Genomic DNA, 27,761 nt, shown 5'->3' with positions numbered 1-27,761 from the left:
GGGGTTTTTTCTTAGATTTTTATTTTTACACATTCTTATGATATATCCCTTCAAAGGGAACAGGAACAGGTTAGCAAGATCAGCTTTTTAGGTGATTCCATTCTAAATATACATTTTAAACAAACAATATCCAAACAACCAGTGGGGAGGTGAGAAACATCCCATTATCACCGCTCTGTCTACACGATAATAAACGCGAAAGGACTGGCTGTGTCCTCACCCTCTCTCACCATAAAGCTACTATTGTCTCTGGTTTTAAAGGACATGGAACCATGGGGTGACCTGTCACAGGGTCAAGGGCACGCCCTGCTCTGGGCTGTTCCAGAGACTTAGGAACCAACCACAGCTCATGACTCCATGCTGGCAAACACTCTTGGCAGATACTTCTTGAAGATGTGCACTCCAACATGGAGATACAAATTAAGACCTAAGACACTTATTTTCCAATGGAGGTGGGTCAGGACATTAATAATCTATTCACCTCAGCACTCATTCCCAGGGTCACAAGCTAGGAGAGTGACACTGAGCTCAGCCCACACTTAAGACACACATAACGGACACCCCCATCATCAGTCTGTCTTGCCATCAGACAACAGGCTGTCACCTTGACCAGTTCTCACCAATAAATAACCTACACAAATACCATTACCAATTACAATCAACATAAAATCAACTTTTTATATTAGAAATGAGGAGTCTTTGTTGGAAAAGCCGTCACCTCCCCTGACAGTTTCTGACAATCACCAGTTCATCTGGCAGACAACAAAAGTTTACACTTGCAATTCAAATCAACTTTCCTTCTATGCCCTGCTTCACGGTGTTTTAAAAATAGATCATCCTGAAAGCTGTACTGTGATGCTCCTCCACTTCCCGATTAGGAAAACGCACTCTCTAAACTACCTGCTGTAGCCATTCCTGGCAGCTGAGATGTGTTCTGTGGAGGTTGAGGGCCATCCTCTGAAACCCAGAGGGAAGACCCTCAGCTTCCATAACTGCCCCGGTAACCACGTCCCGCCTGAGGATGACAAAGCTGGGATCATCATTCTTCAGTGCGCTACAGGCAGTTAGGTCTGTGCTACTGTGTTAGGAGGAGGTACAGTTTAGACAACATTAAGTGAAAGAAACTAGTTTGGATTAAAATTTTAATACTGTGCTGCTAGAGATACTATTTTTATGTGACGCTACAGCTTTAACGAAGCAAGCTTTAAAAACAATACCTTTGTGCAAAACACACCAGACAGAGCACACCCATTCTAGTATCTTCAATTCAGTGGTGTATATCTGCAGGGCTATACTCTGTGGCCTGGGAGGAGAGTAGGGCCTTTGCTTGCTCCAGGGCCCCTCCTGGGTGCCTCCGAGCTGGGTGGCAACAGAAGCACCCAGTTCCTTCCCTAAAACATCTTATTCTGTTTAATGTATCATTTGTTTCCCTGGAAAAAAACACCCCAACGGTCATGACTTCTGTCTAAAGTGCAAAAACCTCCCTGAGGTTGGTTGCTGTCTTCCATCTCGAACCCTTTGTGCTCAGAAAGGCCTCCACCCCCATCATCAGTGGGTTGGGAGGGGCTTCTTTGGGAGGCACAACCCACCTGGGCTTCCAACTGTACTGTGCATGACCACCCTGCAAGTATGTGCTTCAGCTTCCTATTGTCTTTAGGGTCTACCTCCCACCAGTAAAATTAAATGTTTAGATCCTAAGGGCTAAGGTGCATAAAAGCTCAAGTACACTCTGGTAGGAGCTGGCTACTCCAGAACTTGTTAAAACCAAAAAGAATATTTAGACTCTGCACTACTTAATGACCTAGTACCACAAAAAGCTGGTATTATAAGCCATTCCCAGTAATCCTTCCCCAACCCCCTGCCCCCACCTGGACCCAGTGCAGGGTTCCAGGAGCTTGTGCAAATGTAGCAAGTGTGCTAATCTGATACACTGCAGGAGGCTGGAGCTGTCTTCTCCATAGATAATATACTATATTTTTAAAAGTTGTGCACATAGAAGGCAATTCATTCACGTCTTAAAACTCTAAGGTGAGTAACTTTTTCCTAAGATGAAATCATTTCATTTTTTTTAATCTGCCTATTTCCTATGGTTTCTTTTTTTAAAAGACTTTGCAAATAGACAAATGAATTCATTTTTCCCTTACAATGTTAGTTTACTATTTCATGTTAGCACATGTGAATAAAATTTACTCTTAAATATATTACTTTAATCCCATTGCCATTTAGGTGTCTTACCTAGGCAATTATATTTTCAAACAGATGCCAGGCACTTCTGTGACCAGGTGCAAAAATGGGAGAAATCATCTCTAGGAGTAGAAAGAAAACTCCAGAAAAAGGAACTTTTAAGACTAAAAAGATAAAAGTATTTCTTGTCAAAGTCCCAACTCAATAAAATTCCAATGCCTTTTAAGGCACGAATTAGTTTGAAATCTTTACAGATTATAAAGTAAAAAGACACTGCCTGGAGTACTCGAAGTAAAAAAAGGGGGGGGGTTTAATAAAGAGTTCACCTCCCTCCCTTAAAGTAAAGGCCTTTGTGTGTTGGTATGTTACCAAACAAGATGGCATTTAAAATCAAATATCTGTTTATCAAAACCAGTGTCCCTCATTTTCCTCCTCCTGACTGTCTAGATAGAGGAGGGCAACCTTCTTCTCGTCCGAAATCACTGACCTCTGGTCTACCATCCTCTGCAGCTGCACCGTCTTATCAAATTCAGCCTGCTCCTTGCCCCTTTCCCCAGGGGCCTGGTGTCTGTCCCCAGCAGAGCCCTGAAAGCTCACGCCGGCTGCCAGGTCATTCCTACTGCTGGCATCTCTCCAAGCACCAGGCTCAGACACACTAGGAGCTTCTGCTTCCGTCCCTGCAGGGAAGAGGACTCTGGCCTCTTGTGTCCAGCGGGGAGTCGCCTCTACGTTACTCACGTCCATCTGAAAGGTAAACGAAGTTTCTTTGGGCCCCAGGGCAACGTGCCTTAGTGTTCTGCCACTGTCTGCAACCTCGCCTACTTCAGGGGAGTCTACCGAACCAGCAAGTGCAAAGGTTTTGGAAATGGGTCCGTGGAAGACAATGTGTTCAGAGGTCTTGGCTTCTGCGGGACCCAGCTGAATATGCCTAAAGGATCTGCTCACACCTGATGTCACTTCATTCCCTGACATGTCTCCTGTACTAGCTTCCTGGGGAGACTCCGAAACGGCCCTTTGGAAGGTGCTCTTTTCAGTCACAAGGATGTTCCGACCCACAGTGTAACTGCTGGCGGCCAGGGTCTCGTCTGCCGTGCCCTCTCTGTGGGTGCTGCTTTCTGAGTCGCTAAATTCCAAGGGCGGGGGAACGATCGGCTCGGTGGCTTGATGCCTCTGAGGCCCGATGGTGACATGCCTGATGGACGTGCCGTCCCCTGACCACGCTTCCATGAGCACAGAAGCTTCCCTGACGCCCAACTCCACTGTGCCTGAGAGGGGGGCTGTGAGCTGGGTCTGCTCACTGAGCCCCTCCCGGGTGCCTAATTGAAGGTGCTTTATGGAAGTCTGGGTGCCCGCTGACTCTTCTGCTTGAGAAGAGTCACCCGCCTTCCCCACCCCAGAAACGGGGGCCTGAAAAATAATTTCCCTCTGAGCATAAAACTGTTGGGAGCCAAATGGGCTGTGCCTCCCAAATCTGGGAGGCTCTGTGGGTAGCTCTGCAGGGCCAGGTTCTTCTGTGCCGCCAGCCTTGGGACGGGCGGCATCAGGCCCTGGGAATATGACTTCTGTGGACACTGGGCTCTGACGGGCACCCAACGTAATGAGCCTGGCAGACCGGCTGGCTCCTGCTGAGCCCTCTGCCCAACTTGCCTGGCCCTCTGCACTTACCTCCACCGCCTGGGCGGCACGGCCTTCGGCCAAGACCTGCTCAGTCCTCCACATTCCAGGGGATGCTATCTGGACGCGCCCCCCAGACTGGCTGACGTCCTCCAGCACATGAGCATGGACAAAGCCCGTGGGGCTGGTGACTTCCACGGTGGCCGACACAGGGCCCGGGGGCGAGGCCAGGCCCGCGTCGGCCTCCCCCGCAGAGGAGCTGTATAGCTCCTGGGTGGCCCAGCGCCTGAAGCCGTGGCCGGCCTCCGCCTCCGGGCTGCCCGGGCCTGGGCTGCGCCGCCGCGCCAGGCTGTCTCGCACCACCGACTCCACGGCCTTCTCGATCTCCCCCGCTTCGTCCTTGCTCAGCTCCTCCAGGTCTAACTGGTCAGCGTCCACCGTCTGTGAGAGGTTGACTTCGGCCACTAGGGTCACGGCCCCGCTGCCCGCGCTCTGGACTTTCTTCACGTCAAACGAAACACCCGCAGGCCCGCCCTGGCCCTCTCTGGTGAGGGCAGACAGCTCTTCCTTCATGCGCTCTGGAAGGTTCTCCTCCAGCTGCTCGATCACCTCCACCAGCTGGTGCCTGGGCTCCTTAGAGCCTTCCTTAATGGATGTGTGGAACTCATGGGGTATTTTGATTTCCTTCTCAATGACTATGGGCTTGGCATGAAACTCGCCACTTCTAGTTTGTTCTTTCCAGGGAGAAGATGCTGTGTCCCCCTCCAGAGACACTTCTGGAACATCCACCGGCTTCAAGACCTTCTCTCCCGGAACGTCATCCCTCCGCACTCTTCTCCGAGACCCCGGCACGATCTCATCCTGCCAGGAGTACCTGATGGTGGATTCCTCTTCAATGTGGATCTGCCCATACACGGAGCCTTCTTCTCGCTCGGGGGCCCCAGGGTGTTCGTCCGGAGTCGACACAAAGTAACTCTGCTCTCCCTCCAAGTCACCTGCCTCCGTCACTTCTTCCACGTGAGTTACGCTCTCCTGGGGCCTCCTGGCCTCCTGACCTGCGTCCCCTGAGCACGTGACATCTGATTCCCCGTAAACCGCCTCCTCTCTCTCCTCAACAAGCCCCCTGGAGCTCGGAGACACATCATCGACCTCCTCCACTTTGAACGGGGTAGAAAACTCATCTTCCTTCTCGCTGCTGACATAGCTCATGGGCTCTTCGATGATCTCCACGTTGACAACTTTTGCTCGCCCTTCTCTCCCCTTCAGACCTAGACGGATCACGTCTCCGATCAAACGCTCCGCCGATTTTCCTTTCAGCTCCACCTCTTTAGCATCCTTGCTTAACAGGTAGTCCAAGCCGGCTTCATCCGAAATGTCGATCTCTTCAGTCAGTTTCGACTCCACGACTATCTCAGTCTTTGCTTTTCTGTCACCGGGAACTTCTTTCCTGTCCACATAAGTGACTTTTGTGTCTGGAAAAGACTCAGCGGACGCTTCTGCCTCAGGAGAGTGGGTAAACTGCTTCAGGATACTGGAAACGATGTTCTCAGCTATGGTTTCAGTCATGGAACCGCCTTTCAGAGAGGCTGTGGTGTCGCTGGCGCCCAGCGTAAACCCAGCCTCTCTGGTTTCCACCCCTCTCCCTGTCCCGTCACCAGCATCCTCCTTTAGGGGTGTCTGGAGACCCTGGGGGGCCACCTTTGCTGTGCTGTCCTGGGACACCTCTAGCCTGATCGGTATCTCTCTCCCCTTCACACTTTCCTCCTTCAGCGACTCCTTCTCTCTGGCCTTTTCCCTCATCTGCTCGCTTTCTCTCTTTCTTGCTTCTTTATCTAACTTTGTCAGTTCTTCCCACCTTAAGTTTCTCTCCTCTGAAGCCTTCTCTTTGGAATCGAACATTTTCTCTTCTCGCTTTGTTTGAATGGTTCCTGGTCTGTTTCTCTCCTGCTCCTTTGTGGCTTTAGCTTCCGTTTTCTTTCCCCAAATGACGGTCCTCTCGTTTGACCACGTGCCCTCGGAAGCGGCTGCCGCCGGCTTGGCCCGGCGTTCTTGGTAGGGCTCTGCGGAAGCGGCGGGCTCTTTGGCTGAACTAGCGGGTGGAGCCTTTGTTCCTTCGGTTCTTGGCCTCTCAGGGAGTGTTTTCAGTTGAGCTTCAGTATTTCTTAAAAGACCGGGGGTTGGAGAGAACGTTCTGAAGTTGGTCTGACCGCTGGCAGTTTTCTGGTAAGCGTTCTCCTGCCAGGCAGTGGTGAAGGAAGAGTATCCGGAGCCCAGCACGTCTCTTCTGGCATCGCTCCCGACGGGTGTCTGAGAACGCGGCGCCAGGCTCTGCCGGAAGCTCGCAGGAGGTGCTTTTTGCCTTGGAAACAGATTTCTCTCATTTTCTTTCTGTAATACTGAGGTGGTATATTGATAGGACTTGTCTCTGAATTCTGTAGAAATTGAACAGTACATTAAATTGATAGTCATCATTACCTTTTTTCATCTTAAAAGCATCACCATAGATCAGATCTTATCCCGTCATAATATATACCATTACCACAGAAGGGTCATTATAAATAAGATATGTTGGGTTCCCAAATTACTTTTTCCGGTAGTTTAAAGAATCCCAGGACAATAAGATACAGCTCTACAAATGCTTCCACACAACACTTTTCTCCAATTACTGATCTTAAAATACTCATCCATCTTAAATGTATCAAACGTGATCATAAAGCATGGCAGCTTGTCCCAGTGAGGCTAGGGCTGTGTTTATGTGGCAGAAATCTCACAGTTTGGAATCCTTCATTTCCACTTTGTTGAAGTAACTTTATTTACTGATGAGCAGAGAAGAGCTTCATAATTACCAAAGATAAAGTATATAACCATTAAACATTGAATGGTATTACCCCACCACCTTTTACTATGCTCTTTTTTTTTCCTTCACTGATTTCCATGTTGGGTCAACAAATACTGAAGAATTTAACTTTTTTTTAAACTTCCTGATTTCTTCGACTTTCATACTTTTTTCCTTTTTTCAAACATCTCATTTGAAAAGCCGCCAAAGCAGGAAGCCAGCCAGTCATCACTACTACAATCTGTCTTAATGGGAGGCTGTCTGTGGGGCTTCCTGCTTTGCTCTGGCCCATCCACAGAGATGCTACCCTTGGGGATGCCCACACCCCCCAGGGTAACTGCTCTAGGGGTGGCCGCTGGTGGTAGGAATGTAGCCTGGCCGGCAGGACTATCTACCCTGGGGGTACCCCCTCATGCCTACCCACACCCATCTGCTGATCTGGATAGAGCCTTCTCATCCTCTGGGTCTCCCCACTGCAGCCAACCAGCTTCCTCTCAAATTCAAAAGCAAACTTGCTGGACATTATCTAAGACCAAATTCCATCCAATCACAGATGACTGGAACCAAAATTATTCTGAACCCAGTGACCTGTCATCCTGTGAAGTATCTAACCTGGGATGTTGCTTTTGAAAAATAAAGATGGAGGGTGTTTTTTCTTTTTTTTTTAATCTACCACCTATACAGATTGGCTGTTATAATCAAGCACTCTCCTGACAGTGGTAACCAACACATACATGTATGCCCAACGCACCATGATTCTGAACATGACAATACTCACGGAGCTGAACTACAGAGTAGGGTGTACACCCAACACATTGTACCTAATGGACTCTGGCCTCGCTTAAGAAAGCAAGCTCTTAAAGGTTGTACAGGTCCAGGGAAGTTTTCTTTTTCTTAGTTATCCTGCAGCTTCTCTGGGTCTTTCTAATGAACACTAACTCTCTAATAGTCGGTTCTGCAGCCACAGGAAGTTTGGGCTTTGTGCTGCAGCTTTTGGCCTGGACAGAGGTCAACCTCAGGGCACTAGCTGACATTGCTGCTCGCATCGCCCTGAGCTGCCCATGCGGACACAGGCTGGTAGAACCGGTATAATCCTTTTACCTCTGATCGCGACTTCCAGTGCTGAGCCTGCTGGACAAAGGAATACCTCCCTGGGCCTGTGTGAAGGCTGTACGTCTTTGCTCTGTAAAGGGTGTTCCCTCCAAAGGGTATGATGAGCAAATCCATCTCTACCTTCTCACTGGCTCTCCATCAGCCCTCTCCTCCCTCATCAAGTTGGGTAGGAAGAACCCTCAAAACACTAGCTAGATGAAAATGAGTTAATGAAGCCCTTTCCTATACAATTTCATTTGCATATTATTGAAACTGTGTATGCGCGCGCGTGTGTGTGTGTGTGTGTGTGTGCATGTGCACACACGCATGTGTGTTTAATCACTCAGTCATGTCTGACTCTTTGTGACCATTTGGACTGTAGCCCACGAGGCGCCTCTGTCCATGAGATTTCCCAGGCAAGAATACTGGAGTAAGTTGCCATTTCCTTCTCCAGGGGATCTTCCCAACCCAGGGATCAAACCCACGCCTCCCATGTCTCCTGCATTGCAGGCAGATTCTTTATCCTGAGCCATTGAAACTAAAGTAAATTCTATTTGGTGCTTGACAGGTACGAATGACAGTTATCTGAAAACTCTTATCTAACCCCAACTCTTCCAGATAAATGATACTTTACTCTTTATCCATAGAATAAACCTGTGCAGATGGACACCATCTTAACATTAAATGATAAGCTTCCCTTATATTTACCTTGTGGCATGTTTTCAATGCACTCGACGATCAATATCTCCGGATTACTCTCTCCTTCCAGTAAGGCTCTGTAAAAATTATTTTTAAAAAGCTCATTAGGAAATAGAAGATGAGAAGTACCTCTGTAAGCTGTGGATCGGGTCGATGACAGTCTGGCGCAGGGTCACCGGTCTGCAGATGCCACAGGGCGTGCAAGACCACGCCAGACCTGGCTCGAGAGCACCCATCAGCCAAATGAACAAAGGGGCCGGGCCTCCAGATGGACTGGAGAGCCAAGGCCTTCTAGAAAGGCCCTCCAAACCCAGGGCAAGAAGGAGGAGGAGACATAGGGATGTGGACCCAGGAGGGGAGGCCGGGGACCTGGCTTTCCTGGGAAGTGGGGAGGGGCCCATGCCTGGCAGACCACCCAGGGCCACAGAGCCCCAGAACAGTTACTACTACCCCACCAGGGTCTCCCTGGAGTCAGAGGTCAGGGGTTAACTAGGAGCAGAGGAAGGGCTGACATCTGTCTGTAAATAAGGCAGTCAGGCTGCACGTGTACTTTTCAAACTGCGTTCCATGGGGACATCTTAGAGATGAAAACAATAGAGGAGAGATGGAAGGGGCAGACAGAAAAGGAGAAAGAGCTTCAGCCGCCGCCTCCACCACAGCCCCCAGGGATCATTTCCAGGCGGCATCCAGTTACCTCCTCTGATAAAAATGGCAAAATGCACTAGACTCGGGGGTTTCTTTGGCCATGTCTAACTCCAAAAGTCTAAAACTGCCATAGAGTATTCATTGTTATCCACATCTAGGACTCGAAGCCCTGAAGAGAGAGCAGATGCAGGCCTCAGGGCCTCTGCGCTCCACGGTGGGTCAGCCAGACCCAGGGCCCCGAGACCCTAGGATGCGGGCTGCTACCGGCACAACAGTTGTTCAGTTGCCAGGGCAACGTGTGAGGTCACCAACGTCAGTTCCAAGAAATACACTGCATAGGGCAAAGGGCAAGCAGAAGTGGAGCCCACTTGAAATGCTGACTGACCACTGACAGCCGAGCAGTCAAACACGGGAGGGCCGCCAGCGGGGACTCTGGGGTCAGGCAGAGCAGTGCCAAGTCCTGTTTCCACGGACTCAAAGGCGGTGATTCCCACACACGCGAGAGCCTCGTGGGCGGCTGGAAGAGGGCAGGAGCCCCCCACTCCACAGCCTAAGGAGAAGCAGAGACGAGGGCGAGGAGTTCCAGTCCAGCTGTGCACAGGAGGGTTCGTCCGACGCCCCGGGCTGCGCTCATAGCCCCGTGCTCCACACCCGGAGAGCCAGGAAACCGGACACCAGCCCGCTAATCCCACACCCTCCTGACCAGGCGTGTTGGGTTCCCCAAACACAAATAGAAAATGCCGAGGTCCCTACAGGATAAAAAGGCACACGCTGACGGGAAAGTCAGCCTGTGGGGGGTGTACCTGGGATGGCACCAGCAGGAAAGGTAGTGTCCTATAGCCAAGGGGCCACAGAGGGTGCCGAAAAGCCAAGTCCTATTTCGGCTCTTCCCTCCATCTGCTCGGGAGGAAGCCTCGGGTACCACAGGGTGCTCTCACTGGCTGCCCATGGCAGGCAGAAAGGGCCTGCAGGGTGTCCCGGCCAGCAAAGAACAGATGACAGGTGGGCAGGGTGCTCAGGATAAAGACGCTCCTGCAGGAAAAACACCTTCCTTCTCCTTCATAGGGCCATGGCTTTGTTCCTCTTTCAGGGAAAAGCCAACTCATCACCAGACTTCTAGAGTGCAGGACCCTAAGTTGGGTACTGCGGTTCCTAGGAGGGGCACCAGACCTCGAGGGGTGATAGGGCCCCAACACTCCCACCCCCAAGGCCTTTGCCAGACCTAAGACAGGCACTCTAAGCAGGCTTCGACCCTGCCGTCTGTCTCACCAAGACCTGGCAATCCCACACTGGGCCGATGGCGCGTATGGTGGCCGACGGCGACCAGACCGGCAGAGACTGGGGCCTGGGCCCTCCTCCCTGCAAGCCGCCTGGGCCTCCCTGCAGGGGTAGAGACGGCGCCGTCTCACACACACTGTCGATCGAACCCGCAGAGCCTCCAGACCACACTAATGAAAGCACAGCCAACATCGTTTGTGATTTCAGTCACAAGGCCCCAAGGGGAAAGGAAACCCCCTGAGGACTCAGGCCCATGGCGACACCCCTCCCAACAGCTGGCCCGACCGGCGGGTGTCACCTTGTCCCCCCGGCTGCCCAGCACGGGCCTCACAAGCGGGGCCGCTGGTGCTGAACCCACGCCTCCGTGAAGTCCCCCAGACACGTGGCGCCCCGCCTCCGTGAAGTCCCCCAGACACGCGGTGCCCCGCCTGCGTGAAGCCCCCCGAGACACGCGGCGCCCCGCCTGCGTGAAGCCCCCCAGAAACGCGGCGTCGCGCCTGCATGAAGCCCTAGACACGCGGTGCCCCGCCTCCGTGAACCCCGCCAGACACGCGGCGCCCCGCCTCCCTGAAGCCCCCCAGACACGCGGCGCCCCGCCTCCCAGAAGCCCCCCAGACACGCGGCGCCCCGCCTCCAGCTGCCCACAGAACTACAGCAGAGGCAGACCCAAAACCGCAGGGCGAAAAAAAAAAAAAAAAACCGCAGGGCGAGGCCACGAAGGGTCGGTCCCCTCAAAAGCTTTCAAAGGAACAGTTTTTAAGGAATAGACTCGTACAGCTTTAAGAAGCAGGTCAAGCATTCTCCGGTTATTTTGGGAGCGGAGGAATAAAGCTGCTCAGAGCCACAGTGCTGCTGAGAGATGCCAACCGCCTGAATCATGGGCTATTACTGAGCGTTTCATAAGGCCCTCAGGTTGGCAGCCTCGAGGGGCAGGAAAACAAGCAAAAGTGTGCGGGAAAACCAGGTCGGCGGCCTCCTTGAGGCCGCTGAGCCAGGCCCAGGGGTGGAAGCAGCACTGATGCGGGGCCCGGCACTGACAGACCCCCACGGGGGCTGACCGTGGTCCCCGGCTGGGCAGCGAACCTGCAGACAGCCAAGGGCACGCCCACCAGGCAGGGAGAAGAGTCCGGGAGGCAGAAGCTGTTTCCAGAAGCAGCCTTAGGGGGAGCCTGCCCGGTCCTGGTGGAGAGATGGTTCCCCAGGCGCTTCCTGACAAAGAACACGTGGGCGGGGCGGGGGAGGGGAGCGGCTGGGAGAAGGTGCTTCCCTGCGCCCCCAGCTCCAAAGAGGCTAGGGGACGGCCTGCCACTCTAGATGGGGACTGGGGACCGGAGGGTAAGGGAGGAGAGGGGGGCGGAAGTCCTTCTGTAGGGCCGGCATCGCCATCGGAGTTGGAAAGGTCTGCCCCTGGCACAGGCGGGTCAAAGACCAGAAGCAGGCAGCGGTGCCAGGTGCCTCTGGTCATTGCCTCTGCGATTGGGATGAATGCACTCGTGGAAAGTTTGTCAAACCCAGAGACAGGAAAAAAAAAAAAAAAGCGGACGCAAAAGACAAGATTAGGAATAAAGCAGAGAAGAGAAAGCACAGGCCATGGTGAGCAGAGAAACTTCCAGAATCAGGTTGTCTGGATTCAAACCCTGCCAACTTCCTAGTCCTGTGACTCCGGCAAGCTGCTCAACCCTCTGTGGCTCAGTTTCCGCATTTCTGAAACAGGGAGCATTGTCTGTGGTGCTAATTTAACAGGGAACAGGTTTATGGTGCTAATTAATAAAGTGACTAGAAAGTTCTCGCAACAATGGTTGTCACAGAACACGCGCTCAGTAATGGTCAGCCATCATCGTCACCTACATCATTTTCTACTGGTCTCAGAAAAAAGTTGATTTTCCATTAACGAAAATAATTCAAGAAGGGAAGAGATTCTGGAGTACCTAAAATCACTGTTAACTGAGGGCTAATTCATTTACACAGTGATGTGGGGCTAACGACCAGCTGCATCCATTGATCCTTGATCCTAATTGTCTATCCTTAAAACTACAAGATTTTATTAACTTCAGATTTTTCACCTAATAGGCACATAAGTCTCAGCGTTACACATTTTTATAAGTTTTCCCAAAGCCGGATTCAACTTTTAAAATAACAAAATGTATTTCTCCAAGAACTTGAGAATTTCCAAGAAATGTTTTCCTTTGAACAAATACATAAAAAGTTATAGGTGGTCTTAAAAATAATGGAGCGACCAGAAACATCATTAAAATGATAAAATTACCAACATTAGGCACCATCTGTATTGTAAACCTAGACACTGGATATTCTCAGTTAAAACCCACCGCATCTGCCCACTGCGATCAGATAAAGGGGCTTCTGTATGTACATCCTCCCCCAACACAGACACATCAACACAAAGACCCTAAAGGACTTTGCCATGAAGTCCCCAGACAGGAAATCTTTGCACTATACTTCAGTATCTGGCCAGGCAAGACTAGCTTTAGTATTTCTCATCTGAGAAATCCTTTGGCCCTGCTCTCCATTTTTCCAGGGGAAACTTAGAACTGTTATACTCTCCACTCCCAAAACATAAAAAACAAAGCCTCTTTGTAAATTCTAATGGAGATTTCATCATCTGTACCCCAGATCAGAAATCCAAGAGGGGCCCCTGCTGACCCTCAGTTTTGTCCTTTCTGGACTCAGCTTACTCTGGGTAGTTCTGTATCTTTTGTTTCAATTTTGACTATCTTCACCCCCCCCCAATATGTTTTCTAACAGCCTACTCCTAATGATGGGGTTCTGTCCTCTTTTGGTGCAGGGGGTGGGGAGGGGGGATTCTCTATTTTTCAACTGTGTTCCTACAAATTCTCAATCTGTAGCTTGTAGGCCTGATCTTGATGTCAGCAGCGAGGGGCTCAGGACATGGTGGGTTCTGAATACTGTCGTATTCCTATTCCCTTTTCCCTACCCTTCAAGGCCCAAATCAAATCCCACAAACCTTGAAAAGCTCTCAGGCTACCTTGGCCTAAAGCTCACCATTCCTTCTCTGAACCATCGGTACCAGACCCTATCACCAGCGGGAACCCATGTGCAGTATTTTCTTGGAACCTGCATTCTATTAACATCTTTGACTTTTCACCGAAGCACACGTCTCCTTCTTCCCGTGACACCCCCTCACCTCCCACCTCCCTCTCTTCTGCGTATGACATTCAGACGTCTGCCATCCTCCAAGACCCAGATCAATGTCACCTCCCTCGAGAAACCTCCCCTGATTCTCACAACTCCCTTCTGACTCCAGAAGCCCTGCACTTGGGGACGTGTCTTATGTCCCGCAGTGTAGGAGGCTACCTCTGTCCACGTGGCCTTATCCTCAGCACCCGGCCACACCCTTGTGACCCCCACTAAGCAGGCATCATACCCTGCATGAGGACCATCTCCAGAGCAGCCTGAGTGCACAGACCCCAGCTCACAAAACACAGCTTCACGGGCGAGGTTCTTACCCACCCATGACATGTGCTCCTCCGTGGACAGCCCCTAAAACCAAGCTGCCCAAATGCTTGGCCTTGCTACAGACACGTTAGCTCAGTCCTCAGGTCCTTGCTTCGGCTGCCCCCTCAGCCCAAAAGGCCCTTTCCTCATGGTCTCTTCCTGGCTGCCCTCCCTGCAAGACTCAGAACTGCCTCTTCCAGGAAGCCCGCTCTGCATGCTCCACAAGCCCCTCGCTAGGTCTGCCCGTTCTTTGTCCTGTCCTCCAGCCTGCTGGGTGACAGGCTTAGAGCTTTCTGGATGCCCCTGGGGGGCTCTGCAGACAGCGATGTGGGCACAGGTCACCTGGGATCCTGTGACAGGAAACTTTGATCAGGGCGGGCGCAAGACATCCCAGAAGCCTGAGAGGCCCAGTGACGCCAACACTGTGGGCCTGCAGGCCTGCGTGAGCAGGGCCCCGGAACACAGCTTCTCTGCCCTGGGGGCACCTGGCAACCACCCCTGCAGCTGAAGCACGACCACAACTGGGCCCACCTGGCGCCAGGTAACAGGAACATCTAGGACTGGGCCCAGGAGCCGCCGCTTCATCAGCCTCTCTGGGTGACGCCCTTGTGCAGATGCAGCCGAGAACCAAGCCCTTGCCTGTTTCTGAGCATCTCCCCACCATCACTCAGCCCCTCGTAAACAAACATTCCCCCTTCAGGAAAAACCTCGAGTGATGGTAGACAAGCATCTCCAGGCAGACCGGCACCAGGCAGACGAGAGCGAGCGCAGCCATGCCCACCTGCCTCCTCTGCACCCCCTTCTCCTGGCAGCCTTGGCCCAGCCCGGCCCAGGGGCTCCTGCCCACCGTCACCAGCCACGTGGGGCAAAGGGCTCGTTCTCGGTACACCTGCCAGGCCAGGCTCTCCCTGGACACCGACTGACCAACTTGGCTTTGGTGAAATCCTCCAGCCTTGGACTCTGAGGTTTACTTTGTTTTAATTTTATTATTTTATTAAATTTTAGTATTTGTATGTTAGCCGCTCAATCGTGTCTGACGCTTTGCGACCCCATGGACTATTGGACTGTAGCCCGCCAGGCTCCTCTGTCCCTGGGACTCTCCAGGCAAGAATCCTGGAGTGGGTTGCCATTTCTTCCTCCAGAGGGTCTTCCCAACCCAGGGATCGAACCCAGGTCAGGTTTCAGGCAGATTCTTTTACCACTGAACCACCAGGAAGGCTATAAACTATAAGCTTATATCTATTAATTATGCGTTACACCATTCTGTTATTATTTTATCGTTTCTTCTTCACGGTGAAGGTTACTGGAAAGGGTCGGACACCTGGGTTTGGAAGGGTTCACGGCACTTGAGAGCTGGCCTCCACACAGCGCAGAGTCTGCCGCACTGGGCCGCTCTTTCAGCTTCCCGGAGACCAGCCCACCCCTCCCGTGGGAAGCGTGTGGTGGGGTGACGGCTGATGAGCAGCCAGTGCTGGGGGGCGGCCGCTGCGGGGAACAGTCCAGCCGTGAGGGGGAGCAATGCTGGCTGCAGCCATTGCCCACCTCAGCCCCCTGGGGCGGTGAGCAGCCGTGCGGCACAAGCCCCTGCACCATGGTCCCTGCCACCCTCCAGGAGGCAGCGGAGGGAAGGTCAACCTCCCAGGGATGGCGAGTCAAGGTTCATAAAGACCAAACGGGCGCTCGTGAAGAGGAGTTTTCAGACCTGAGCTCAGAATTTGGGCAGGAGCACAAAGTACTGAGAGAATCACATGAGACACAACAAGGATTTATCTTCAGGACACTTAGCAGTGATGGGAAATGCCAGGCTCTGGGCTGCTACAAAGGAGCGGGTCAGATTCAGCTGCCTGCATGCCCTCCAGGTCTGCAGGCGGCTCCGGTCTCAGTGCTGAGCCCTGGGGGCTGGCGGCAGTTCTAACCACAGGGCAGGGCTCCCCATCCCCGCCAAGCTCACCTGGCCTTCAGAAAGGCACAGTGACTTAAGTCACCTGCTGCTGGGAAGGACTGATGCCTCCTACACTCCTAGGAGTTGGCTACGTCAGTCCCTAATGGGTGAGAAAAACAAATGCCCAGCCACAGACAGGAGTGAACTCTGTCCCTGCAGATGTGAGCGAAGAAAGTTCAACCACCACCAAGAGAAAAGCTAAAAACACACTAAGCCTTGAGGAAAGCTGAGCTGGGAGGGTTGCCCTGACCTCTCAAGCGAGAGGCCCGCCTGTACACGCTGACTTCCCACAACAGGGAAGTGGGGACAGGACGCAAAACCCCAGAAAGATGAGGCGTAAAGTCAGAGTCTCTGGACTCCAACCCAGAGGACTTTTACAGGAAGGAAACAGGAAGATCCAACACACTCTGTAGAGAAAAAACTCCCTCAAAACCAGGCCTCGCCTAACACGGCACAGGTGTGGGTTATCTAGGCAGCCCGGCGTCTGCCCTGGAAGGCTGGGCCTCCCGCCCCATCTCAGCCCGTGGGACTCAGGGAAGCCGACACCTCCGAGCACTCTGTTCCCCGGGCCAAGGGCAGGCACCGGGCCCAGCAGAGCCAGAGGGGCCCCGGGAGTCCTGCCTGGAAAGGAGCCCCTCCTCTGCCCACGAGTGTGGGGGCTGCAGGGACGAGAGCCTGCAGCCGCTAGGGCCCTCCTGCCATGGCGGGGCAGAGCAAGGCAGGGGCCAGAGACACAGGGCCAGACCGCCAGCAGCGCCACCCGGGCACCGAACCCGCCGTGCCAAGCTGACAGCTTATCAGTTCTGTGAGGAACAAGAGCCTCCTTTGACTTGAGCCAGTCTGAGAAGGGATTCTGTCACTAACAAGTGACAAAAATCCTAATTAATGCTTCCTTCCCCAAAAACAAAGCCCAACAATTTTGATGTTTTCCTTCTTAGTAAAGTTTAGCTTATCTCACTCAGCATGTGTTTGAACAGCTTGCCGATCTGATTTTGCAGTCGCTCACCCCATGAGGTTTCCGAGGAGAACGTGCGCAGATGGACCTTGGCAAGCACAGACTGGCAAGTGTTGCCTCTGCCCTCCCCGGTACCCTGATCCCCCACCAGCTTGGCCCCGGAACCATCGATTCAGGTGGAGGGTCCGTGCCCCTGGGCAGGCCTGGCCTCTTAGTGGCCCCTGTGGGTCCAGCCCAGGGCCTGCCCGACAGCCTGCTCCCTCTTCACCGATGGTAACATGAGCCCTGGCCAAAGGCTGGCTCAGGCAGGTCTTCCGGAGAGTGAAGAATCAGTGAGGCTGGCCCCAGGCTCCAATGTGGACGCCCAGCTTACACTTGTAGGAAAGAAAGCTGCTTTTAGACGCACATCAAAGCAGCCAGGTCACTCTGATGTTCAGAGTGAGGGTAAGATCAGGAGACCCCACCGACAGCCCCCAGGGCGTGCTGATCTGGGCTGGGCTCCATCCCGGCTGCGTGCCCCAGCCCAGGAAGAGGCGGGGGTGGACCTCGGTCCCCTCCTCCCCCCTCCAGGTCTAACTTGCCCATCTGCTGACGATGATGGCACTGACCACCAGGCCTCCTGGGATCAGCCGTGGCCAAGGCTCCAAAGCTCACCCACACCCACGACTGATTCACGCTCACAGCAACCAGGAGTGAGGGGGCATCGAGTCCACTTTACATGCCTTGGTGGGTACGGCACAGGCCCCGCACCAGCCTGGATGCCTGCTTCTAGACCCTTCCTTCACGTGCAAAAGGGGTGCATGGCGTCCACCACCTGAAGGGTGACACAGTGAGCAGCCTCAAAGGACTTAGCACTGCATCGGGCAGGCAGTAAGGGCTCAGTAACCAGTCATCTCACAAGTGGGGAGCCTGGGTCCCTAAAAGTCCTTCCACTGTAAGCATCTGTGATCTGGGCCCTCCAGTCCAGTCCTCATTGCTTAGGAAAGCTGCAAGCGGTGAGAGGTGCCACCTCGGCCAGAGATGGCTCATCCCTGGGGGCAGGAGGTGGGCAGTGAGGGAAAGCACCACTCTGTGACCCACAGGTCATGCCAGGGACACAGGGCCACGGCCTCCACCCCTCTGAGGGCTCCGTGACTGGTTCATCTGGGTCGATCGAATTCAAGTCAACATCTTCATAAACAAAGCCAGGCACCTGGAGCTCCCTGCTGATCTTTAGGCAGAGACAAGTTTCTTGAAGGATAAACCCCGGAGACAGAATCAGAGCCCCGGGGTTTGATGCAACTGCACAAAAACCGGCAGATGGACTCAGACTTTCTGGGTCCGAGTCCTGGTCCTCTCCTTTCTAGGTCTGTAACTAACACGGTACCTAATCCCTAGGATCCAGGGAGCTGGCGTGTGTAGAGCTCTTCACTGGTTCCCTAGACACGCAAAGGGCAGGCAAGGGGGCAAAACGCAGCTACTCCCAGCGCCAGGGGGTGCCCGCTCTGTGATCTGAGTGGGACCCTGCCCCCCTCCCCGCTCTGGCCCTGGACACCTGGCTTGGCAACCCTGGGGGCTGCTCCCTGCCGTGACAAAGACACCGCCACTGCACGGAGCCTGCAGGGCTTTAAAGTGCTCAGTGCAGCGCCCTTACCTGTAGGTTGCCACCTCCAGGCTGAGGCCAGTCTTCACCTGCACGAGATCCTGGTAGTCCCGCAGCCGGTCGGCCATGGCCAAGGTGAGGGCTGCCTTCTCATCCTCCAGGTAGGCGATCTCTCTCTAAAGAGAACAGAAGTTTTGGGGATCAGGGGGCTGGAGCTCTGCGGCGTCCAACACAGAAAGAGATGAAAAATTTCCAGATTTATTAAAAACACAGTCATTGCGAGGATGATTTTTAAATACTGTATTTCTCCCACCTGGAAAATTTTTGTTGTTTTTTTTAATCACTTAAGGAAGATGTGATTAGCACACAGAATTTTCTGTTCACACTCCCTAATAATAATGAAAGCTTGTAAAGCATTTCTACACCTTAGACATCAGTCAGCGTAAGTAAATACACTGACGCTGGCCAAGTAAGACGCTTTTCAAAATAAGCCAAGACTAGAAAGCAGGGATTTTACTGTATTTAAAACAGAAGTCACTCAGATCTGAAACAGAATTTCCCCCACACTCAGAATTTCCCCAGTTATATAAGCTGATACAGACTTCTTTGCTTCACCTAGACAAGCTACTTTAAAATCATCTGGGAGAAAAGTTACATTAATGAGACAAGAAAATATTCAGGGCATAAATGTCAAGAGTCAGACCTGGATATAAACCTTTATGACTGTTCTCATAGCACATGGTTAATAAGAGCTCCCGGGCACGTGTCCACACTGTCCCCACAGCAGTTCCGCTCCCGCAGGGTTAACTGCATCTGTCCATGTCCCGCTGGCTGGGCGACACCGCAGGGCGCCGCCTGCTGCCTCCTGCACGCCCCACTCCCCTGCCTCCCCCCATCCCCACCCCCGTCTCTAGAAAAATGTCCTTTACATACGAGTCATACAACACACAACTGGTGAACTGGATTTAAAATGAAATGACCAAGAGAATATTACCTTCCTCAAAATGTACCAGTTTAAATCGACAATATATTTTAATAAACACAATGGTTTCATTTATACCATTTCCCAGTTCTGCACTACTCTGCATTAACAGTTTTACATAGCATTTTATAGTTATGCTGGGGAATAATTAGCTGAACAAATACTTAGAACTTTGAGTAAGTCCACATACTTTAACTTCTGGTTTGCAAGTATTTCTGTATACAATTAACTAAAAAGCTTACATTCTTAGACAATTGTCTTTGTGGAATTTAAAAATTGTAAGACTATCGGGAGAAGGAAATCTATTTTCATTTATCACATAATCCCTCCATCAAAGGCCCCTGGCAACATGCTGACCGTCTACAATCAATAGTGTCTACGAAACTAAGGAGTGAATGCAACTAAGGCCTCACACTGGATTTACCACCTAAAAAGAAGCATGATCAGCATGTAAATAATTCTGCTTCTCACAGCAGTTCTATACATCTAAACTAATAATTGCTGTTATGTTCTTTTTGTCTACATAAAGTATTTTAAAAACAAAAACTGAAGCTACTTCGCTTTGAAAGCGAAGGAGTAATTTTAAAGCAAAGCAGTAAATTTAAGAAGTGCTAGGTAGTATCTGAGGGTGGATAAGTGTAAACACCCTCCAAAACTGGCATTATAAATAAAGAGGTTCATCAAAGCAGACCATTGGCCAGTCTTAAGTGACAGCTACCAGAATTTGGTCACGCATGACATTCACATATTCTGTAGTTAAGTCTCAGTGTTAAACCCCCATGTTCCCCCATTTTACAGGAAGTATAAACTCAGGTACAAGGTTACAGTATGAAATGTTATGTAAACATATGAATCCTTCCTACTAGAGAAAATTCTACCTAAATATTAGAATTTGATGACACATAGTAATGTCTTTGCTGCTGCTGCTGCTAAGTCGCTTCAGTCGTGTCCAACTCTGTGTGACCCCATAGACGGCAGCCCACCAGGCTCCCCCGTCCCTGGGATTCTCCAGGCAAGAACACTGGAGTGGGTTGCCATTTCCTTCTCCAATGCATGAAAGTGAAAAATGAAAGTGAAGTCGCTCAGTCGTGTCTGACTCTAGCGACCCCATGGACTGCAGCCTACCAGGCTCCTCTGCCCATGGGATTTTCTAGGCAAAAATACTGGAGTGGGGTGCCATTGCCTTCTCCGATGTCTTTGCAGAGAAGTTCAGTTATTGCTAAAATGCTTAGGAAAAGAACCAGACATAATCAGTTCTCTAACCACAAACCTCCTAGGCAAGTTAAGATCTCCCAGCCATGCCAAGGAGGTAGCACGAAGATTTTCTCCCTCCCAGGGGCCCAGAACAGTTCTGTACCGCACAAAATAGAGGAAAAATCAAACTGTTTAAGTTACAATAAGAGCAGTTCCAACCACATACCCCATGTGAGTCAAGTCTTCCTAAACTGTCAAAGGAAAACTCATTGACTTTTGGAAGCAGGAACGTAAGAATTACTGGCTCCCAGCAGTCTCCACAGGAATTGTATCCCATCCTGCTGATTGAATAAAGCGTCAGACTTGGCCTCCAGTTCTCCAGAAGTTTTCAGACCCTGGGCCAGGCCAAGGCACTTGAGCCTGACACACAGCAGCGAATTCTAACCCAGGCAGAGCAGTTTTGCCGAGTGACACAAGAGCTGGGAAAAAAAGGTCACCTTTTCAGTTGCTATTTTAGAGAACTTCTGGGTGCCTCACAACGGATGATGAAATGCAAGCTACAGAAGGGAAAGCATGCTGCGCTCAGCGTCCAGAGAATTCCCTTTCTCTTCACCCAACGTGAGCGGCTCCTAGCTAAGCACATCACCCAGACACAAGAGGAAGAGCCTGCAAAAGTCACCTTGAATGCCAGAGCTCGAGGGAATTTAATACTATTCTCATTTAGATGCAAAAACTAAGTGTTAATAACAATGCATTGACTGGATGCTAAGTATTTGCAGCTCTGACCCAGGCCACATTCTGAACTCCAGGCTCATCATTTTATGTTATGAGAACAGGTGGCTATCTCGGAGGCATTTCAAACCCAACTCTGCTCTCCCACCCAAGCCCGCCTTCCTGTACCAACCCCGTTCCTCCAGCTCCTCTGGCCCCAAGCCCTGGAGAGGACCTGATTTCTCCCTCTCTCCCACCATATCCAATCCATCTGCAAAGCCTATGGGTTTCAACTTCAGGGTGAAGTCTGACCTCTGCCCTTCACTGCTGCCCATGGCCCAGTCCTCCAGCACCTCCTGTCTTGATGGCAAGGTCTCCGAAAGAGATCGCCCTGCTCCCACCTGTGTGGTTGGAACTGCACTTATCTTAACTTACAGTCTGATTTTCCTCCTCTTATTTTGCGGGATGCAGAACTGTTCTGGGAGGGAGAGAATTTTTGTGTTACCTCTTTGGCATGGCTCGGAGATCTTGACCTGCTTAGCAGATTTGCAGTTAGAGCACTGAATGTGTAGGATATTTTTTTTCTAAGCATTTTAACAATAATTAAATTTCTCTGCTACAGTCCATGGGGTAACAAAGAGTTGGACACGACCGATGCGACTTAGCACGCACAAACTTCTTTGCTAGGAAGTCATGTGCAACACAGCAGCCAAGGAGACTCCTTGAAGACACAGGTCACCACTCTTCTCTGCACAGAGCCCTCCAGCGGCTTCCCACACGCTCAGAGCAGAAGCTCAGGGCCTGCGGTGGCCCCCTTCTCCTCCTCCACGTACCCTGGTCACACCCGCCCCTGAATACCGCACTGCTTCCACCTCCAGACCTGTGAGGTCAAGGACTTGTCCGTTGGGTCTGTTATGTTCCCTGCTGTACCCCGGGGACTTTAGAGGCCAGCCTGGCACACTACGTGCTCAATGTGGGCTAGTTTCATCACCCCTAGCTCACAGATGGGGAAACGGAGTCCCAAACATGGCAGAGCCAGAAATGAGACCCAAGCGGGGCAGCTAAACTGACTCCATTACAATCAAAAGAAAGTTCTGTCATTCACACCTTGGTGGTTGTGTAAGCTGTCCAGGGCCAGCCTCGAGGCTAAAAGCACACTTTCACAAGCCAAAATCTCTGTGTTTATGGGTAAGGCTGCTGTAAATCACAGACGTCTTCCAGTTTTTGCCTGAAGTCCCTTCCTGCAGACTGGGAGGCAGGGTTCAAGTCATCTGTGCTCAGTCGCTCAGTTGTGACCAACTCTTTGTGGCCCCATGAACTGTAGCCCACCAGGCTCCCCTGTCCATGGAATTTTCCAGGCAAGAATACTGGAGTGGGTTGCCATTTCCTTCTCCAGGGGATCTTCTCAACCCAGGGATCAAACCCACATATCTTACATTTCCTGCATTGGCAGACGGATTCTTTACCACCACACCACCTGGGAAGCTTCAAGAAATCTGAACCATACAAAAATGCTGGGGACTTGGATGTCCGTTCATCAAACTTCTCTGGCAAATCTGAGGCAAGGGGCCTACCAGACAGGCCTAAGGCATGCAGGCTATCTGGGAAGGCCCACTTTTCCCAGAGAGGCCTGGTGAGCAGCTTCCCCCCTCGAGCTGCAGACGCAGCCCAGAGCCTGGATACTGTGTAGGGGTTCCTGCCTCCAAATAGGGGTTTCCATTAAACCATATGGGAAACAGAAGAAAATAAATGAATGACTTAACTCTAGAACTATTCTGACAGCAGCCAGCTGGAAGGGTCTGAAAGCATTTTAGAATTTTAGATTAACGGGCACCTCTGTGCTAGTCCTTAGGAAGAACAGGGATCATCACTGTCTGAAAGCAAAATGAACACTGATTTAAAGTCCATTTTAACAGAACAGACAGAAGAGAGGGAATATTGCCCAGTGGTTAGTTGCTCAAGCAATGAAGCCGCAATCAAACCCAGGCTTAGCTATTTACTAACTGGGTGATCTATGGGCCTCAGTTTCATCATCTGCAAGGTGGGGCAAATACTGGTACCCACTTCCTAAGACTGGCATGAGGACTGAGAGTGAATACCCATGTGATGGGCTTCGTACCTGTGGTACCCGGCATCAGTTCAGTTCAGTCGCTCAGTCGTGTCCGACTCTTTGCGACCCATGAATTGCAGCATGCCAGGCCTCCCTGTCCATCACCAACTCCCAGAGTTCACCCAAACCCATGTCCATTGAGTTGGTGATGCCATCCAGCCATCTCATCCTCTGTCGTCCCCTTTTCCTCCTGCCCCCAACCCCTCCCAGCATCACAGACTTTTCCAATGAGTCAACTCTTCGCATGAGGTAGCCAAAGTACTGGAGTTTCAGCTTTAGCATCATTCAGCTAATTCTTAGTAATGAAACTTTTATTAGTAAATTAGTTAAATCAGGTCTTATATTTTCAGTCTCCCCAGGGTAGCTTCTTTAGAATTTGAAAACATCAGGAGCTTGGGGTTAAATCATCAATACTCACTCTTAAACAAAATTTCTAGCATTTCTACACTCCTTAAAAATAAAACACTAATGCTTGGTGTTGAGAGTCTTTTGGAATGCAACTTGAAATATGGTTGCTTTAAGCTAACTGATGAAAGATTCAGGGTATGGATAAGGAAATACACGGTACGATAAAGCCTGCAAGTCCTTATCAACATTTTCCTTCATTTTTATTTACTTTTAGTGAAATGAAGCAAATTCCAATAAGAGAGGTACTACTGGACAGGAGGGTGGGGTCCTGGTTCTGGGTCAGGTGTGACCCCAGGGAAGGGCCCTGGAGTCCCAGTGTCAAAGAAGGTAATCTGAACTGCATGTCAAGTGCCCACCTCTACTGGAATCAGAGGAACTCTGCTTCTGTTTCATATCTGGGGGCAAACTTAAAGAGTTAACAGGGAGCAACGGGGTTCTGATGCTAAAAGGAACACTGAAACCAGAGCTTCCAGGTCCAAAATGAGCCTTGTGGGCTATGACTGCAAATGAATGGTGAGGACTGAGCCCACCGAACACGCCTCAAAGAAGGCTTTTCCAAACCTGCTTGCACAGCAGGGACTCTTGACGTGTAGCAGGGGTTCCCTACAAAGGAATTCAGTAGGCAGGGAGCTTGGCAGACACTTCCCTTTGGTTAAAAGCTCCGTGAAAGCCTATGTTAAAGATACTTTCTAGCTTTCACTCAACACAGAACATAGGGCCCTCTGGAACTGGTGTCCCTGGCCACCGTCACTGGAAAGGGAAGCGCTGTAGTGCAGAGTAAGTTCTGGAAACCAGCACACATTTTGCTAGTGCCTGTCCTCACCCCAGCTACAACCCTGGCAGGAGGCTTTTGCAAATCATGAGGCAAAGGCCTAAGAACCCACAATTCAAAAGACTAAATTCCAAACAACTGGGTACTGTTTCACTTCATGATTTGCCATCCAGACTCCAGCTCTTTGACAAGGGAAGCCCCAGGGCAGTGCTAAGGACCAGGGGCAATCAACAGATACCTGCTGATTAATCGTACCTATGACGTCACCACAGGCCCCTATGCCACAACTGCTTCCTTTACTTCTGTTTTTAAAAAGGCACAAAATCACTCCAACACAAATTGTTAACTTGAATCTATAAACAGTTTCCTTTCAGATATTTCTGAATTTGTGTGGATGACACACAAATTGTGTGGATGTGGTCTTAAACTGTCATCCTAAGAACTAACGACAGTTAGTAGGATTGGGAGGAGAAGGCAATGGCACCCCACTCCAGTACTCTTGCCTGGAAAATCCCATGGACGGAGGAGCCTGGTGGGCTGCAGTCCATGGGGTCGCTAAGAGTCGAACGCTGAGCGACTTCACTTTCACTTTTCACTTTCATGCTTTGGAGAAGGAAATGGCAACCCACTCCAGTGTTCTTGCCTGGAGAATCCCAGGGACGGGGAGCCTGGTGGGCTGCAGTCTATGGGGTCACAGAGTCGGACACGACTGAAGTGACTTAGCATAGCATAGTAGGATTGGGGAATATTTTCAATTCTAGCGCAGTCTGGGGAGAACCGGGGCTAACCGCAGGACTGGGCTGGGTGTACAGGTCATAAGCCAGCCACAGGCGTCACCTGTCAGTGTGAGAAGCCTGAGCTTCGCTTCTGTGGACGAGAAACTGTTTATAGTACCTGCACTTGTAATAACATCCTGCCAGAGACCTGCCTTAACCCAGCTTCTACCCAGAGATCTGGCATCAGCGTGTACTGTGAGGAAAACATCTCCGATCAAGTTCTTCTCTGTGTTAAGATCGCTGCCCCTCCCAAAAACAAATAAGGCAGCGGCGGCCCAGGGAGCCCCGACCAGCTGCTTCCCACAGGGAAACCATTCTGGCAAAATAAAAACCCGATTTGGAGGCAATTTACGTTTTCCCCAGAGGCGTCCTAGTGTGCAACGGTGCTGCCACTTTGAAGGACTCACGATAAGGGCTTGGCATTGCCTAGAAACCTCGCAATGCTGGGGCCTGTCTGAGGAGGAAGGAGCTGTTACCTCTGGAAGTCACTTCGGGGGGCTTCCTGGTCGACTTTAAAGTGAATTTAGTCGGAGAAGGCAATGGCACCCCACTCCAGTACTCTTGCCTGGAAAATCCCATGGACGGAGGAGCCTGGTAGGCTGCAGTCCATGGGGTCGCTAAGAGTCGGACACGACTGAGCGACTTCACTTTCACTTTTCACTTTCATGCACTGGAGAAGGAAATGGCAACCCACTCCAGTGTTCTTGCCTGGAGAATCCCAGGGACGGGGGAGCCTGGTGGGCTGCCGTCTATGGGATCGCAGAGTCGGACACGACTGAAGCGACTTAGCAGCAGTAGCAGTCCTTGAAGTACAGGAAATAGCAAAGAGAACCTGGAGCCTAGGGAGTCATTAGCCAGGATGCACCCAGGCCAGCCGAGGGCTACAGAAACTGACAAGCGGAGCAGGACCCCGCCCCTGGGCACGAAGAGCCATCGCACCGCACTCTACATCCAGCGGGTGATCTTGAGGCCGCGCCGCGGAGTCGGGCGGTCCCTTCGGCGCCGGGGTCCCCAGGGGCACCTCCTGGGCCGGGCCCGCCCGGTGGGGACGCCGCGCCCGGCCTGAATGCGGCGCTGTCCGGGGACCCCCCACCCGCCGGGCGCCCGGGGCCGGGGCGGGGGCATTCCGGCTCACTGACCTGCCGCTCCTCGGCCTGCAGCTCGGACGCCTCGCGCACCCGCAGCAGCTCCTCCTCCAGCAGCGCCCGCAGCTGCTCCAGCTCGAGCACCTCGCGCCTCAGCGCCTCCGCCTCCTGCGCGCACAGCCGCGTCTCCTCCTCGGCCTCGCGCCGGCTCTCCCTGCCGCGCCGCAGCGCCTCCTCCAGCTCGCGCACCTCGTCTTCGTACCGCTGCACGGTCTCCCGCCAGGCCTCGGTCACCAGCAGCGCGCAATCTTCGTGCAGCTCCCGCAGGCGCGGCGGGGGCGCGGCAGGGCCGGCGACGCGGCCGCGGTAGCGCAGGGTCAGGCCGGCGGCGCGCGCGCGAAGCTCCCGCACATCGCGCTCGCGGGCCGCGTCCAGGCCGCGGCGTTCTGCCTGCAGGCGGCCCAGCAGCGCCTCGAGGGCGGCGCGCGCGGCCAGCTCCTCCTGCAGCTCGCGGCGCTGCGAGTCGAGCTCGGCGTCCAGGCGGCCGCGGGCGGCGCGCGCCTCCTCGCCCAGCAGCTGCAGCTCCCGCAGCTCGCGCCGCAGGGCGTCCCGCTCGCCCTGCGCCAGAGCCGTGGCCCAGCTCAGTTCGTCCAGCTGCCGCCGCAGGCCGCTCGCCTCCTCCGCGCAGCGGGCCTCCGCCTCGGCCCACAACCCCTCTTGGCCGCGCCGGCTGCGCAGCTCCTCCTCCAGGAGCAGGTTCTCGCGCTCCAGCTCCCGCACCCGGCACACGTAGTCATACAGCCGGGCGTTGAGCTCCTGCAGCTCGGCCTTCTCAGGACCCGTGTGAAGCCGCCAGGACAGCATCTTGCTGGGGTGCGGGGCTACCCCGGCCGCCTGCTTCCCTCCGAACCCGGTCTTGTCCCCTCCGCCGCGCCGCCCCGGCCCCGTCGCCGCTCCGGAGGCCCGCAGACTGGGGCGAGAGCCGGCGCGCCGCGGCTCCTGGTCCGCCCGGCGGGCGGGAGTGGGCGCGGCCTCCAGCCAATCAGGGCGCGGCTCGAGCGGGCACCGTGGCCGCGCGGCGCCCCCTGGCGGCATGATCGTGGCCCTGCGCGGTCGTCCCGCCCCGGGACAGTCCGGGAAACCGCGAGCGGGCTCGCAGAAGGGATGCCCAGGAGCTCAGGTCAGTGCAGCGGCTCAGTCGTGTCCGACTCTTTGCGACCGCAAGGACTGCAGCACGCTAGGCCTCCCTGTCTATCACCAACTCCCGGAGTTTACCCAAACTCATGTCCATCGAGTCAGAGATGCCATCCAACCATCTCATCTTCTGTAGTCCCCTTCTCCTCCCGCCTTCAATCTTTCCCAGCATCAGGGTCTTTTCCAATAAGTCAGTTCTTCACATCAGGTGGCCAAACTATTGGAGTT

General features: G+C 52.6%; 1 protein-coding gene across 2 annotated transcripts; it reads right to left on the bottom strand.

Annotated features, from left to right (window-relative positions):
• SYNM (synemin) lies at positions 1 to 27,325 on the bottom strand. Of its 2 annotated transcripts, XM_025271594.3 has the most exons (5): positions 26,394 to 27,325; positions 18,353 to 18,477; positions 8,435 to 8,502; positions 3,850 to 6,230; positions 1 to 2,928 (listed from the first exon to the last, which is right to left on the bottom strand). In XM_025271594.3, the coding sequence occupies exons 1-5, from the start codon at positions 27,201 to 27,203 to the stop codon at positions 2,590 to 2,592; spliced, it is 3,723 nt and encodes a 1,240-aa protein (XP_025127379.1). In that variant the 5' UTR covers positions 27,204 to 27,325; the 3' UTR covers positions 1 to 2,589. The 2 variants fall into 2 exon arrangements, with proteins under 2 accessions (XP_025127379.1, XP_025127378.1); XM_025271593.3 differs by having other exon boundaries at positions 1 to 6,230.
• Between the last annotated feature and the right edge of the window lie 436 nt (positions 27,326 to 27,761).

Source organism: Bubalus bubalis, chromosome 20, assembly GCF_019923935.1.
Source record: "Bubalus bubalis isolate 160015118507 breed Murrah chromosome 20, NDDB_SH_1, whole genome shotgun sequence".
NCBI lineage: Eukaryota > Metazoa > Chordata > Mammalia > Artiodactyla > Bovidae > Bubalus > Bubalus bubalis.
This window is presented reverse-complemented; position numbering and strand designations above follow the sequence as displayed.

Bases quoted from the DNA above. Each gene is read 5' to 3' on its own strand.
- SYNM (XM_025271593.3), bottom strand. From the start codon at position 27,203: ATGCTGTCCTGGCGGCTTCACACGGGTCCTGAGAAGGCCGAGCTGCAG. The intron at 18,478-26,393 runs GTCAGTGAGCCG...TGTTCTCTTTAG, and splicing joins TGCAGGCCGAGGAGCGGCAG to AGAGAGATCGCCTACCTGGA. The intron at 6,231-8,434 runs GTAAATATAAGG...CAATTTCTACAG, and splicing joins CATTGAAAACATGCCACAAG to AATTCAGAGACAAGTCCTAT.